General features: G+C 43.3%; 1 protein-coding gene across 2 annotated transcripts in view; it reads right to left on the bottom strand.

The window, feature by feature from the left end:
* PIGG (phosphatidylinositol glycan anchor biosynthesis class G (EMM blood group)) overlaps positions 1 to 16,175 on the bottom strand; it is a 55,174-nt gene that overhangs the window by 25,143 nt on the left and 13,856 nt on the right. For both annotated transcript variants that reach the window (XM_083419635.1, XM_083419634.1), the window contains exons 8-10: positions 15,394 to 15,672; positions 10,700 to 11,154; positions 7,650 to 7,841 (exon numbers count right to left, since the gene is read on the bottom strand). In XM_083419635.1, coding sequence (XP_083275761.1) covers positions 7,650 to 7,841; positions 10,700 to 11,154; positions 15,394 to 15,672 — 926 coding nt within the window. The remainder of the gene's footprint in view (positions 1 to 7,649; positions 7,842 to 10,699; positions 11,155 to 15,393; positions 15,673 to 16,175) is intronic.

The following is a 16,175-nucleotide window of genomic DNA, read 5'->3' as shown; positions in this document are numbered from 1 at the left end:
CTTATTTCATAACCTGTCATCACATCTCCATTGATAACGACTAGAAATTTATAGCCCGATCTTTTTTTTGAATAATATTTATTAAATATTTTATAATTATAAAAAGAAAAACAATAAAGAAAAACAATACATAGATTCAACAAACAATACATCAACAATAAAAAAATACAATACAACAATACGACATAAAGAAAACAAAAACATTTAAACACACATCCAAATTTTATATCTATATCTTTCATTTGCTTATTTCCTCGACTTCCTCGCACCTCCCTTTTTTGTATTCTAGTTCAAATTAGCTGGTTCAACAAATCCTTTCCCTCTTCTTCAATTTTTGTTCTATAATTTATCCTAACACAATTTAACTTTAAATTTTCCACTTTAACACATTAACACTTAATATTCATATAATTCTTAATAACCCTTCTGCTAAAACCATGCAGCTTCATTCCAATATTCTTCTAACATTCATTAATTTTGCAATATTTCTGTAAATATACTTTAAATTTTTTCCAATCTTCTTCCATCGACTCTTCTCCCTGATCTCGGATTCTGCCAGTCATTTCCGCCTATAGTGCGATCCTAACCATTCCTACTCACAGTGCAAAAAGTATTGCTACATGCCACCCCACTACCCAAGCGAGCAGTTCGAGATTCCAGTAGTTCCAGGCACTTACCCAGGGTCTGTGTTTCCTTTGGAATGAGGCACAGTGGAGACTATGGCGTCTTTCTGTTATATTGTTTATTTACACATGTACAACCTAAGCCTATGATGGAAGGGTTCACAGCATTCGCACCCAAGAGGGCCTTGCTTCCCCAAAGCCACAGCTGTCTCTCTCTCAGTTCCCAGTTTGCTGCTTTGCTTCTAAGCTCACATCACCGGCAACTCTTTGCTCTCATTCCCAGCTTTGTCTTTCCAACTACCCACAAACTGGGGTAAGGTACCTGTCCCATGCACAGAGCCCCATTCCTTTGATCCCCGTAATGGACCATCACCCAGGCAATCGCCTCAACAGGAAGCTAGCCTGACTTATATCTTAACACTTGCTGGATCCAGGGGTTTGGGGAGGAGGTCTACCCCCCACCCCTCATAGCAGAATATTGGGATACTTAGCATCAAAGCTATATAGAAATGTATGATTTGGCAGTTAAACCCAAAACATAGTGCATGGAATAACAATTCCTGCATCCGAAGACCATGTTCTCAGTGGTGTCTTTCATTTGAGTTGGCGCCCAGCACCCAGGCAAAGAAATGAACAGCTGACTCAAGCTCACAGGGCCTTTATCTCCCTTTCTTTCTCTGGAAATCACTTTGAAGGAGGATGTTGAATTTGAAGGCAATCAGACCCCTGCTGAACTCCTTCAAATACCTCAAGAGGGATGGGAGGGCTAAAAATAAGGGGAAGGTGTTGACGGGCTGATTTCCACTATTCACATGCCTTTTGAACATCAGCAGGAATTGGATTTTTGTACACAACCAGGGTGCATAAAGGACCTGTTATTCTGTAAACCACCATTACCTGATGAATTGCACTTTCTAATGGTTTTGGGGAATCGGAGCAAGAAAAGGCGAGAGAAGCCAGAGCTTTAAACAACTAGACTTAAAATCACACGCCGGTTTCAACAATGGCTGCAGCCAAACCCATTATAACCAGGGGCTTTCAAACTTTTTATTGGCAAGAAAAACTTGGGCATATCTGCTGAGGAAACCTGTATATCTACCAGGAGCTGCCAGCGTGTCCTAGGCTCCCATTGCACTCATGAGGAGCACTGAAGAGGCCTGGTATGCCTCAGTGTGGTGGCATGTCCAGAACTCACCTGCGCACCGTCCTGTACCTGCACACTGAAAGGAAGTAGAAGTAATGCTAGCATTCAAAGCATCTTGTCTGCCACTAGAGGTGTGCGATAAATTGCCATACCAGTATTATAATCAGGGCTGGATTTAGGTTTGATGAGCCCTAAGCTACTGAAGGTAATGGGGCCCTTTATATGTCCAGCTGTCCTTTGTCAACAACAAATTGTCGCTGTTTTTTGTGTTGAAATATATGCTATATGGTAATTTATGGACCTAATAGGTATCTAAAGCCATTTTGCACATAACAAAATATGTATTTTATCAAAGTAAGTGTTGAACTGGAATACAATTAAGAAGAAGTATATTAATAGTGAAATGCAATTAAGAAGAAGTATATTAATAATGAAATAATTATTAAGCTCTAACTGTATGTAGTGGGACGCGGGTGGCGCTGTGGGTAAAACCTCAGCGCCTAGGACTTGCCGATCGCATGGTCGGCGGTTCGAATCCCTGCGGCGGGGTGCGCTCCTGTTGTTCGGTCCCAGCGCCTGCCAACCTAGCAGTTCGAAAGCACTCCCGGGTGCAAGTAGATAAATAGGGACCGCTTACCAGTGGGAAGGTAAACGGCGTTTCCGTGTGTGGCTCTGGCTCACCAGAGCAGCGATGTCACGCTGGCCACGTGACCCGGAAGGGTCTGCGGACAGTGCTGGCTCCCGGCCTATAGAGTGAGATGAGCGCACAACCCTAGAGTCTGGCAAGACTGGCCCGTACGGGCAGGGGTACCTTTACCTTTAACTGTATGTAGGTTCTATTTTATTTTTTATATTATATTTTGGAAATGTACATCCAGGTTTGTTTTTTCTTTAAAAATTTTGGGGGGCCCCAAGAGAGTGGGGCCCTAACCTATAGCTTGTTTAGCTTATACGTAAATCCAACACTGATTATAATAACCTCGTGATAAGTGTTTCAACAAGGCAACATACTGGTGAACAAAAGCTGGACAGCTTCGCGGGGGTAAGCACAGCTGAACTTTACAGATACAGTGGTACCTTGTTTTGAGTTCGGGATCCGTACCGGAGCCCCGGACGCTCGATGAAAGGGACACTCTGCGCACACACGCGGAGCGGTTTGTGCTTCTGCGCATGTGGCAAACCCGGAAGTAACCCGTTCCACTACTTCCGGGTTTGCTGCAGACCTTCACCAAAATAGACGCTCAACTACTGTACTTTGAAGAGTTTGCAGGCTTTGTTTCCTCTTTCCCTCCACCTTCCTAAAACACACACACACACACACACACACACATACTGATAAGTAAGGATAGAAGCCTGAGGCTGCAGCCAATTTTAACCCCTTGCAAGCACAAAAACCAACTCTTTCAGAAGAACTTCCTGCCCTCAAAAACTCTCAAGAGCTTGGCTAATTATGCAGAGGCTGCTAACAGGCAAAGTAAACAGGGAATGTAAACAAAAAACTGGAAAGCGCTCCCTGACGGTAAAAAATAAAGGGAGGAAGTGTTTTTGTTTTTATCCCCCCCCCCCCCCATAGCTTTCCTCCATGTTAAAAAGGAAGGTTCCTTGTTTGGTTGGTTGGCTTTAACAAATTTTAGCATTGCCTTTTTATACTATGGCAATTACCCCTGGGACGTTGGTGATGAAGGGCGGGTAGGGAATATCTATCTATATATATGTGTGTGTGTGTGTGTGTGTGTGTGGTGTGTGTATCCCGAACCTTGCTCGGTTAGCAAACTCCATTATCTTTAAGACACCTTCACATCTCCAGTTGATAGCATAACATTTCTCGGGCATTATTGCAAGAGATCTTGAAAACCACTGTGTTACCAAAGACCGGCAATTTAACTAAAATTACAAAAGGGCCCCTTTCCAACTGTACAATTCTATGATAAGAGATTTTTTTAAAAAAACAACATTATATTTCAGTCTATGATAATTGGAATTAAAATGCTGATTGCACTTAAGCTGTCAGAAGCAGGTTTTTGGTTGGCATTTCAAAAAGAAGTTATTCACTACTCTAATTGCATTAAAAAATACCCTCTCGTTTCAACTGAAGCAGTTATAACGTTTCTGTTCTGTTTCAAGAAAGAAAGAAAAACATTTGACCCTAAGGAACATCCACCAAAAAGTTAAACTATGCCACTAGTATATCAATCCATATAAACAAATATGTCATTTAAATGAAGGGTTGCATCCAACTATGTCCTACTCAGAGTAGACCAACTGGAATTAATTGGCCTATTTTTATGAGTTTACTCAGAGTATGACTAATATTGGATACAATCCTGTATTAAACAGCTAAATGAGTTCCACTTTCTATTATCAGTGTTGAATACCTATTGTACCAATATGCTACAATTCTTACATAACAGAGACTTAAACTTTCTGAAAGTGTTGAAGTCATTATTTTTTTTAAAAGGACCTATTGGTTTCTCTCTCTTCTTCATCCATCCCTGCCAAAACAAGTTTGGGAGAGCAACTGAAATATATGCAATATTTAACATTCTCATAAACCCTACCTTTATTTTATGGCTTTATCAGTATAAAATGCATTATTTATAAAGTATACCATTTGCTGTGTTTATGAAATTCACAAAGCAGTCCTACGCATGCTTGCTAGGAAGTAAAACCCATTCTGTTTAGTGAAGTTCTCCCACGATAAGCACACAAAGAATTGCAGCCTCAAAAAGTATGCCTCTGTTCTGTAGAAGCAAAATTACTAATATATGATCAAATACTAGAGAAAGCTGCAAAGTGTTTTGCCCTATGGTACCTTAAGTACACGTATCTTAAGCGTTTGTCATCTGATAAGTTGAATGCCCTGAGATCCATGGATGAAGGGGCTGTATACAAATTTAATAAATAATCATAATGATAATAACCTGGGGAAAATAAATGTTGAAAACAGAAAAGTAGAAATTTTGTTATTAACAAAAGAAAGTGTACTATTTGGAAGAATGGTCTCACACAGGCATAATGTTGATGACTTGCTGCATATTTAGATAGTTAAACTTTTGCAGTACGTACAATCCTATCTTGAATCCTGGATGCCCTGGAACTTGGACCTTTTGGTTCCCGAATGCCACAAACCCGGAAGTGATTGTTCCAGTTTGTGAATGTTCTTTTGGAACCCAAATGTCCGACGGGGCTTCCATGGCTTCTGATTGGCTGCAGGAGCTTCCTGCAGCCAATCAGAAGGCACGATTTGGTTTTCGAACATTTTGGAAGTGGAAGGGACTTCCGGAACGGATTCCATTCTACTTCCAAGGTATGACTGCATTATATTTGAGGGGTGTATATGTCGTTACAGCAAATACAGAAATCACCACTTTCTAATGTTGTTGTAGATTATTTTACATAAAACTCTTCATAGAATAAATTTTAAATCGAGTAAAACCTTGTCTTAAAAAAGCATGTTATTCATTTCAAAAGAGAAAATATTTTATAGCAATTCTTTTTCTGTATTCTCCCAACTGAAAATGAAATTCAGAGGGAAAATGGCATGTACCCAAATAACAGTCACCCACCCAACTCCCAGGTCTTCACACCTTTGTATACCCATATTCTTCGCCTGGTCCAAACCCCACCTGTCTTCCCCACAAACTACCTGAACACAACTATGCTGGTTTTATGAATCAAGCAAAATCAGGCAAAAGGACAGGGAAATGATGTACATGCAAGTGGTCTAACTCTAAATGACTTACTGGTGATGACAAAAGGCTACATTTGGCCGTGTCACCAGAGACAAGGACCTCCACAAACCACAAGTCCAAGTTACTTGCTTCATAAATGAAGAGACCGCCAATTAGTTGCAGGGGAAACATCAATTCAACCACCTCTCCTTAAAAGTTACAGGAATGCATCCTAGTGTTCTAGTTCGTACATGTAGCTACAAACACTCTCGAGATTTCTAGCTATTAAAATGAGTGCTCTCATTGACGTTCAGAAGCAGAAGCTTCTTGCTGCATTTTTAATGAACTTATTTATAGGCCAACTTTTGGGGCGTAGTCCAGTCAAAGAGGCATACATTTTATATATATATATAAAATATATATATATGCGTGTGTGTGTATGTATATATGTGTGTGTGTGTGTATATACAGTGGTACCTCTGTTAAGTACTTAATTTGTTCCGGAGGTCCATACTTAACCTGAAACTGTTCTTCACCTGAAGCACCACTTTAGCTAATGGGGCCTCCTGCTGCTGCCGCGCCGCCGGAGCACCATTTCTGTTCTCATCCTGAAGCAAAATTCTTAACCTGAAGCACTATTTCTTGGTTAGCAGAGTCTGTAACCTGAAGCGTATGCAACCTGAGGTACCACTGTATTTTTATGTGTATGTATATATATGTGTGAGTGTGTATAAATATATATATATATGTGTGTATATGTATACGTAAATGTATATGTATATGTGTGTGTGTGTGTACGTGTGTGTGTGTATGTATATATAAAAAACACTAGACAATTTTAAATGACAACAGCACAAAATGATTATAATATATCAACCCAGTTAAAGATGCATTTTAAAAAAAGAGCTGTTGTACCTCAGAAGCCTCAGATCACATGCCTCTAAACTGCTTTTCACACTGTAATGGCGATATTAAGCCGTCAGCTTTAAGGAAGGAAGAGTCACACACGGAACCTGCAGCTTTGAAAGTTCAGCGGATTATGCTTCCGGCTTAGAAGCCCCCAGAGACATTTGTGAAAGGGCAGGTGGCTGCAACTAGGAAACGGAGAGATTTGCGGAACCTTACTGTCAAATTGATCCCCAACTATCCCTCGCGTTGTCGTTTAACACTCAGCTGGTCACCTGCAATGAGCCAACCATGTATCTCCAAGCTGACTAGGTGTCTCCTCATTCCCACAGTGCATTATAGAATCACAGAATTGTAGAGTTGAAAGGCACCTGATGTTTACTCCTTCCTTATAACATGAAGCCATTGGTTCGAGTCCTACCCTCCAGAGCAGGAGAAAACAAACTTAGCTCCATCTTCCATGTGACAGCCCTTGAGATATCTGAAGATGGCTATCTCCTCTAATTATGAATTATAATAATTCATTTATTATAATAATTATTTGAATTAATTGAATTATTTGAATTAATTGAATTATTTGAATAATTATCTGAATTATAATAATTCAAATTCTAATTTGAATTATGGTGCTGGAGGAGACTCTTGAAAGTCCCATGGACTGCAAGAAGATCAAACCTATCCATTCTTAAGGAAATCAGCCCTGAGTGCTCACTGGAAGGACAGATTGTGAAGCTGAGGCTCCAATACTTTGGCCACCTCATGAGAAGAGAAGACTCCCTGGAAAAGACCCTGATGCTGGGAAAGATGGAGGGCACAAGGAGAAGGGGACGACGGAGGACGAGATGCTTGGACAGTGTTATCGAAGCTACCAGCATGAGTTTGACCAAACTGCGGGAGGCAGTGGAAGACAGGAGGGCCTGGTGTGCTCTGGTCCATGGGGTCATGAAGAGTCGGACATGACTAAACAACAACAACATCTCCTCTAAACATAACCAAGTTCCTCAACTACTGGTCATAAGGCTTGGTTTCCAGACCCTTGATCATCTTGGTTGTCCTCCTCTGCACACGTTCCAGCTTGTCAATTTCTTTCTTAAATTGCGGTGCCCAGAACCAGACACAGTATTGCAGGTGTGGTCTGACCAAGGCAGAACAGTCTTACAGAGGCTTCCCATTTTGCAATGGTCCCTGGCAACCTGCAGAAACTCTTAAGGCTCATGCCCAAACCAGCACACCACTCGCTCGTATAACATTTCCTTTTAGACCTCGCAGTGTTAAGTACATTTACATAGCTGCTAATGAACTTACTTTGAAATATCTTTGCTGTCTCGTTGCCATGGAAATTCCACATTTCCAATGGCTGCCCGGTAACTGTACACTCCCAAGAGTCCAAGTGCCATTGCTATTTTTGAAACCAGAGAACATCTCCGCTGCACAAGAATAAAAATCATAACTAGAGATACAGATGCCACGAGAGAAAGTTCAGCTTTATGTTCAGAACTGCAAAAACAAGAATAATTTCAATTAGATCCATTTTAACAGATTCAGCTACTGCAAGTTCATTTTTTGAAATTGTTGGTTGGTTGGACGTGTATTAAAGTTGTTTATTGGGAAGGAGGCTGAAGAGTTAACTAGTTTCAACCTAAAAACAGCAAATCTCATACCTTGATACATATACTTTTGTCTAAATTGCATATTACTTCATTTTGTCACATTGTTCCAGACACTTTTTATTATTAAAAAATGGAATTGCCTCTTGATTACAGCAGAGGAATTATCCCTATCCTAAACCTTAGATACAGATATAGATAATTATAACTAGATATATTTGCCCCAGCCAGTGTAAATTATAGGGATTTATTGCCCCATTGGGGTTTTCCCAAAAAAAGGTAATCCAAGGAAGAATTACAGCACAAACCTAACCATGTCTACTCAGAAGTAAGCCCTACTAAATTCAATAGGGTTTACTCACAGATAAGTGGGTTCAGGATTGCAGCCTTAATACATTTCTTCTGATATCACACACATGGATCTGCTTGAGGACAATTTTACTACCCTGAGAAAATTGGAATTGTGCTTGGGGTAGTCAAATGTTCCAAGCACCATTTGTAAAAGGGCTTTGCTTCCTCCCGCCCCCCTCCCCAATCTCTGCTCCAGCAAAAGAGCAGCTTTCTAGCCATTAGGGTTGCAAATATATTCTTCAAAGTGCAGTGCCAACACCTGGTGAAATTTCAGAAGTCACGAGTTCCGGCTCCTTGCCCCTCATCACAATTTGCGGAAGCAGAATATCCAACGCAAAAATAAATAAATTAAAATAGTATCAAGCACAGCGTTATGCAAAACTAGAGAAATCTCACAAACTTGCCTAATTTATACAAGCGACATAATTCGGCTTTTTTTTGCATCACAGAATTTGGATTGCCTTGGAGCAGAGTTTTCACTGTATTTTTAGCACGGAGCACAGAGAACTATTTCTGCCATGGCATTCATTCTGGGTGCCTGGCACCTTCCCCCCCCTACCTTATTTTTGCACATGAATATAACGAGGAAGTGTCATAGCTCAGGGATAGAACATCTCCCTGACGTTCAGAAGGTCCCAATCCTGGTGTCTCTAGGTAGGGCTGGGATAGACCTTGCCCAAAAACCTGGAGAGCCAGAGTGAGGTTGTGTAAACCAATGGTCGGACTCGGTATAAGGCAGCTTCACTGCAGATTTAGGGTGGGCTGCTACACAATGCCAGCCTTCATTTTTAGGCTTCCTTTAAAAATCTTATTTCACAGGCCAAGCGATTCTGTTGGAAAGAAGTTAAGGATCAGCAAGTTATCTCAGAAAGCATCATTTTCCCACCCAAGAGCAGGTAACTGTTTCCTAGATGGAAAAGGAAACTTTATTTTTAAACAGAAAGCAAGCAGATGCAAAGGAAGATTGTTCCAGTCTTTTGCAAAGCATCAAATAGATACAACTGCACTGCAGGGGGCTGAACTAGATCAGGGTTTCTCAAACTTGGATCTCCAGTGGTTTTTTGGACTACAACTCCCATCATCCCTAGCTAGTAGGACACATGATCAGGGATGGTGGGAATTGTAGTTCAAAAACAGCTGGTGATCCAAGTTTGGGAAATACTGGCCTAGATGATCCTTTGGGTTGCTTCAAACTCTACAAGTCTATGAATCTAACTACCAAGTAGAGCTAGAGCAGCTTCATGATTAAACAGTGAACCAGGAAGCTGCTAGTTCAAATCTGGCCTCTGTCGTGAACTCATTTAGTGGCCTTAAGTAATACACCGCACTATTCAGGCTCAGCCCCCCATTGGCTAACTGGAGATAGAAAGGCAAGTCATGGGGAAGACTAGCCTGGCCCAGAGTTTCTCAAATTTGGGGTCCTCAGCTGTTGTTGGACTAGCCGTTGCTAGGACCTGAACTTCATCCACTCATTCATTCTAGAGCAGCCTTTCTCAACCTGTGGGTTCCCCAGATGTTGTTGAACTACAACTCCCATCACCCCTAGCTAGCAAGGCTAGAGCTCAGGGATGAGGGGAGTTGTAGTCCAACAATATCTGGGGACCCACACGTTGAGAACCACTGTAGAGACTGGCATAGAGGCTGCTTTGACCATGAGCGGGCAGGCACCACCCTGGCCTAGGCGCCAGGATTTTCATACGATGGCGCTTGTTCTGACTGTGATGCTGGTGGTGAAGCTGTGCCTTGATTTGTAGAACAAAAGCATTTCGAGGGGGCAGACAAAACCTGCAGCAATTTCCAAAGTGGTCGGTAGAGTGCGGGGTGGAGGGGTGGGATGAAGTAACAAAACAAAAGCATTTTGAGTGGTCAGAGCCAGAGTCTGTTGCTCCGTGGCTTCAGAGGTAAGGGAACCTCCAGCCATATTCCAAATGGTACACCCCATCTTTCTCCCTCCGCATTGTCATTAACCCAGAAAACAATGGGGTTGCCATCTTCCTCCCTGGAAGAGGGAAAATGCACAGAGGAAGAACATTCCACTGCCAAATTTTCAAAAACTGCGTAACCTTTTCAGATGGCTGACCTACGTTCCACTGTTTTGGAGGTTGCCAAGAAAATATGAGGAAACCTTCCAAGGCATGGCGTGAAACACAAACTACTACAAATACTAGCTAATAAAGCCGCAAGATCCATAAAGTATCAGTAGCTTGTGGCCCAAAAGAAAGACCTTTTGTTATGCTTCCCTAAATAATAATAATAATAATAATAATTTTATACCCTGCCTATCTGGTGGGGTTTCCCCAGCCATTCTACACCTCCCTGCAGGTGAACTACCATGTACAACCCTTAATTCATCACCCATCCTGCCAAAAACAAATAGAGAGCAATTCCAATACGCACCTTGTCAACCAGTGGCCAAAATCTGGCTTGTGAGCCCACTGAACCCCAGTCTGATTTAGCGAGCGAAGCAGACGGCAGCACACAAGGACAACCCATGGAGTGGCCAACGCCATCCACTTCTCGGAGCCCCTCGTGCTCTCAGAGTTGGCAGCCTTGCCCGTTTTGGGGGCATCCTGCAGGTAGCCAGCATCCTCCCTGTGGTGGTGGGCTCCTTTGGCTTCTTCAGGGTTTGCTTTGGCTGAAGAGGGAAGCTGAAGATCGCAGTCTTTAGCCAAGAAATAGTGCCTGCAGGTCTCCTGGCAGAGAGCGAGGCAGAGGGTACTGACGAGGAAGTACCACGTTTGGTGCTCCTCTTCAATGAAGCTGCTGGCGCCCAGACTTGACACATGGCCAACGGTGCCTGCCAGGATAAGCACGTCAAATTCAGACCAGCTGGAAGCAGCGGCAGCTGGATTCTGTGAAGAGGGGAGGGAGAAAAATGTGTTGGCGATATAATTTGGAAAGAATCCAACGCATCATTAGAGCCCGCCGGCGTATAAAATTGCATGCATTGGCTTCTTCAACGACAACGGTATTTTTGTTACGTTTTATGTAATTCTCCTACATTCCTAGCCCAAAACAAGGTTAATTTCAGCGTAATTCAGAGTTGCTGTCAACATTCGGTTAATTGTGCCATTGAAGCGGCTGCGCGTTCTCTTTCAAGGAGTGTGCAGGGCTCCTCTCTGAATAACCGGCATTACCATGTAAAGTTTGCATTGTCTCTCTAGCCACGCGACTGAGTATGAAGTGCCTCGATGTGGAACTAAAAATAGAAAATCTTTTCGCAATCAGAAAATTCTAAAGGAGGTAAGTAGCGAGCCGTTTCTCTGATCTCTTTAAATCTACCCATTTTCCAGCGTGTTGCAATGCGAGGGAAAAAACCCAACCAGCTACAGTTGTTCATTTAGCTTCGCAGCTGCAGCAAGAATAATATTGATCCGCTGGTTATTACATTGCTCATACTAAAGCTATGGGTTTATTTCCTAAGAAGCCGCCAGGCAAGGCTACCTCGGAAATGGCTATTTTATATGTTAATTGTGGCAGAGTAACCCGGTTTAAGGATAACTCTTCAGAAATCCTTGAGTGCACTCTTTTTTAGCAGACTGAAAGTTCGCTTAGCTCAGTGTTTCTCAAATTTGGGTCTCCAGTGGTTGTTGGACTACAACTTCTATCGTTCCTGACTAGCTAGGGATGATGGGAGTTGTAGTCCCAAGTTTGAGAAACACTGGCTTAGCTCTACAAAAAACAAAACGACTCTGGAAAAGTGCAGTCAAGTAAAATAAAGGGTTATCATCTGAACACTAGTAAGACATGCAGAGAGAAGTATATAAAAAATATCCAGCCATTCAGTTGACGAAAATCATAGGCTTCAAGGCTGTATGTTAGGCCTCTCAGACTTCACTGCCTAGGCAGTGCCTGAAAGGATCTTAATGTATATATGGGAAATAGAAAGACTGACTTGCTTATTCAGTTACTGCTCTAGTCTATGCATTCAATGTAATCAGTTTCGACTGCCGGAAGCTATCAGGAATAATAACTCTTTAACTACGGGTATATCAAAGTATATTTGCCACCTACGCTCAGACTTTGTCTATAGCAGCCTTCATCAAGCAGGTGTTTTGGACCATAACTAGCCATCAGACCCAAGTTAGCATGGCTGCGAGTGGTGATGGTTATAGTTCAAAACATCTGTGGGCACTGGGTTGATGAAGGCTGTTCTTTGGGCATACCACTTAAACTCTTTGAAGCCCTCCTTTTCAAAACTTAAAGCTCATAATTAAACATTAAGCATAATTATTTTTACTGGAGACCACCACCTCGAATCCCTCAGCTTGGGAGGGGGTAAATGGTTCCCACTTGTGGCAAGTCAGTTTTATTTATTTATTAAGCATTCTAGTTTTCTATGCATAAGCAGTATAGAAAGGTTTTCAGCAGATGCATAAATATCAGCATGGAAGAAGTCTGCTGAATTTCTATTGGCAGAGCACTGCACAGGGCAGGCAGGGCCAATGACACTAAAGGCTCAGTTTCCTTTTGCTGTCAGATAAGCCTTGCCAACTCAGGAGATGACAAACAATGCTCCTGCAGATGAACTAGGCAGCTGAGCTGGAAGGTAAGGTTTCAAACAGTTTCTACCCTGGACCTAAGTTGTTCAGAGCTTTGTAAATTAATACTAGGACCTTGAACATGACTCTGCAGTCAATGGGCAGCCAAGTGCAGATGTTTTAACCGTTGTGTCATGTCGTTGGCCATGTGCCCCCCCCCCATTCAGCAATCTGGCCATCAGATTCGCCACCAACTGGAGCTTCTAAGCTAGGCCCCCAGGGAGCGCATTGCAGTAATCCAGCCTTGTGGTTACCAACACATGGATTACAGTGATCAGCCAGAGCCAAATCAACCGATTCAATGTACGGTAAGGTGCTGATGGAAGTCCAAAAATATTGTATAAGAAATGAAGTTCTGTTGTATGATTGATAATCAATATGTTAAAATTAATAAAAATTATTATATATCTAAAAATGCTTGTATGCCCCTTCTCCTACTCAATTTCCATACAGTGGTACCTCTAGTTGCGGACTTAATCCATTTCGGTGTGCCATTCGCACCCCGAAAAGTCCGCAACTAGAGCGTCTCTTCTGCGCATGTGCGCAGCGCGATTGAGTGCTTCTGTGCGTGCACCAAGCACGCAGATCGCTTCTGTGCATGCGTGGGCAGAGAACCCAGAAGTAAACCCTTCCAGGTTTGCCACGTTCGTAAGCTGAAAGTCCGTAACAAGAGCAGAACGCAACACGAGTGTCAGGGAACTGCCATCGGAGCTGGAAGCGGAGAGGAGGCTCCAGAGGGATGGCGGAGAAGGTCCGAGCAGGGAGAGAGGTAGCCCATCTGCTGGGGAAGGAAATCAGCGTAACACCAGTGGAGAAGGGGGGCAGATGGGGGAATCGGAGAGGTGGCTCCAGGACTCTTAGCCGGAGACCAGCGGAGAGGGCACGAGTACTCCGCTGCCCACACCCACTTTGCGCAGAAGACTTCCGCGCAGGCAAAGTCTGGGCGTCAAACAGCTTCTACGCTGGAAGAGGTTCAAGAAACGCCCACTGACGGATTCTGCCAGCGACTGAGGCAGCCACGGAACTTAAGGCTGTCCAGACAGAAAGGGTTCAACCAGGCAACCTAGCCAGGAGTAACGGCAACTTACACACGAGCAACCCCTAGAACCATTACAACAAGCTATGACTATATTAACAAAACCTCAATATTAAGATTCTGAAGAAGTGCACAAGGTTAACCTACAAGTCAAGAGAAGTTACCACTCGCTGTTAACCTAAAGGTAATCTTTAATGCTTTCTTTTCAATCTCTCATACAGCGACACCACCGGAACCAAAGTAGCTTTAAAAGGTTTGCTCATAAACTCACAGCTGTACTGATTTCGGTGCTCACCAATTCCAGCATCTCACCAGTTCCAAGCTAAGGTTCCCCATAGCTTGCACACTTCTGCCCATGTAGATAAACTGGTCAAAAAAAGGGGTTTGAGTCAAAAGGAGGGGCTTAATTTCCTTCCCCTTTTTCTGTGCTAGTTTTCCCCCGTCACAATTTTATGCCACTTTTATACAAAACTACTGTATTCCCAGAGCACTTTTGCAAGAAACTGCATGTTAAAAAGCAGTTAAACTGAAATCTATAGACGTGACTTCAAAACTAGGGTTTTCATTACCGCTCCGGTATAAAAATCGGATAACATGGATTACTGGGAGAAGCAGCTTTCATGCAGCGATTTTCAAAGACTAAAAGATGCCCGGTGAAGCTTTGCAGAAGAGCCGAGCCAGCAGCTCCACCACCACTAATCTCCCTGAACTCTGCTCTTAGGCACTGGTAATTTAGTCATTATAACTGAGAGCAGCTTACCTTTCAGGCAGCAATATCACCACTGTGGCAAATCGATGTTCGCTATTCGCCACGCTAAGATCATTTGTAACAGCCTTGGACTGCAAGACCTCACCAACCTAGCATGTTGAGGAGTAGGTGGGTTTAAAAAAATAAAATTAAACAGGCAATGGAAAAGCAAAGAAGTGGGAGTCATTTAATGTCCAGTTCCAGCCTGGGGGGGTCTGGAGAGAGAGACCATCGTATTTGGAATTCCAGGGCACTATGCAACTAACTGTATAGCAGTACGAATACAGAAACAACACCAATGCAATTGTTAGCATGCTTTCTACAAGCTAAAATGCCTGGGACAAAAATCAACGCTGTTGCTTAGCATGGAAAAGATTGTGACGTAGGTGCCAGGTCAGTCTCATTAAGGAGAACATTGTGGGCTCGTCTGCCTATCAGGGGCTACCGACAGGCAGAAGTGGTGGTGCTGTACATAAATTTGCAGCTGCACGATGTATTCTTTTCCTTGCAAAGGTTTAAAGCAGTGCTCCCCAACCTTGGGTCTCCAGCTGTTTTTGGACTACAACTCCCATCATCCCTCGCTAGCAAGACCAGCGGTCAAGGACAATGGGAATTGTAGTCCGAAAAAAGCTGGAGACCCGTGTTTGGGAAACACTGGTTTAAGTTACCATGTGAAAGGTGTAGTGGTTTTCCGAAGCAGCGAGGCACAAGAAAAGCACAGATCCACATTCCCTGGCAGCTTAAATTACATTCCTGTATCTATTACCTTTGCCATTTGTTTGGGGTTCACAAACACCTTTTCCAGGGCAGAGAGAATGACGCAGAGAAGCCCGGAAATCAGCATGATCACTCCAATGGCTGTCAGCCAGGAGATGCTGCAGAAATAGCACGAGCTCTCCGTCGAAGTGCACACAACCACATGAACCGCACAGAGCATCAGGCATGTCAGGTAGAACAGCAGAGAGCACAATGGGGAGAGGGGCACTTCCAGTTCCGCCCTGCTGCTTAGAGCTTTTGCAGTACTCAAGAGTAGCAGCACCAGCACCTAGGAGGAGAAAACAAGCAAGAACATCCCATGAGAGTCTAGAACTCAAAACTGGTGAAAGGAGCAGTTTTTTGGTTTTTTTGACCGTTGCGTTTCCATCCTGCCTTTCCTCCAATGGCCTCAAGGGGGCGTACCTGGTCCTCCCCACTGCACACCTCCATTTTGTCCTTTCAAAAACCCTGTGAGCTGGGCTAGGCTGAGAGATGGTGACTGGCTCAAGGTCACCCAGTGGCCATGGCTGAGTGGGGATTTGAACTCTGGTCTCCCAGGTCTTAGCCCCTATACCACTCTCGTGCCCCTATACCACTCTGGGTCTTTTTTATATTTAGTTAGGGTCCTGCATTATTTCACACTATGCGTGGCGCAAGGGACAGACCAGGCCGGCTGACTGCTCAAACTATCCAGCATGCCAAGCAAGACAGTGTTTCTCTGCATATACTGCTCGTGAGAATTTTGGGAGCAAAGGCAAGACTTGCTCTTTTACCCAATGCTATAGCGTTTGC

This window comes from Podarcis tiliguerta (assembly GCF_965153285.1).
Source record: "Podarcis tiliguerta genome assembly, chromosome: 17".
Taxonomy (NCBI): domain Eukaryota; kingdom Metazoa; phylum Chordata; class Lepidosauria; order Squamata; family Lacertidae; genus Podarcis; species Podarcis tiliguerta.
This window is presented reverse-complemented; position numbering and strand designations above follow the sequence as displayed.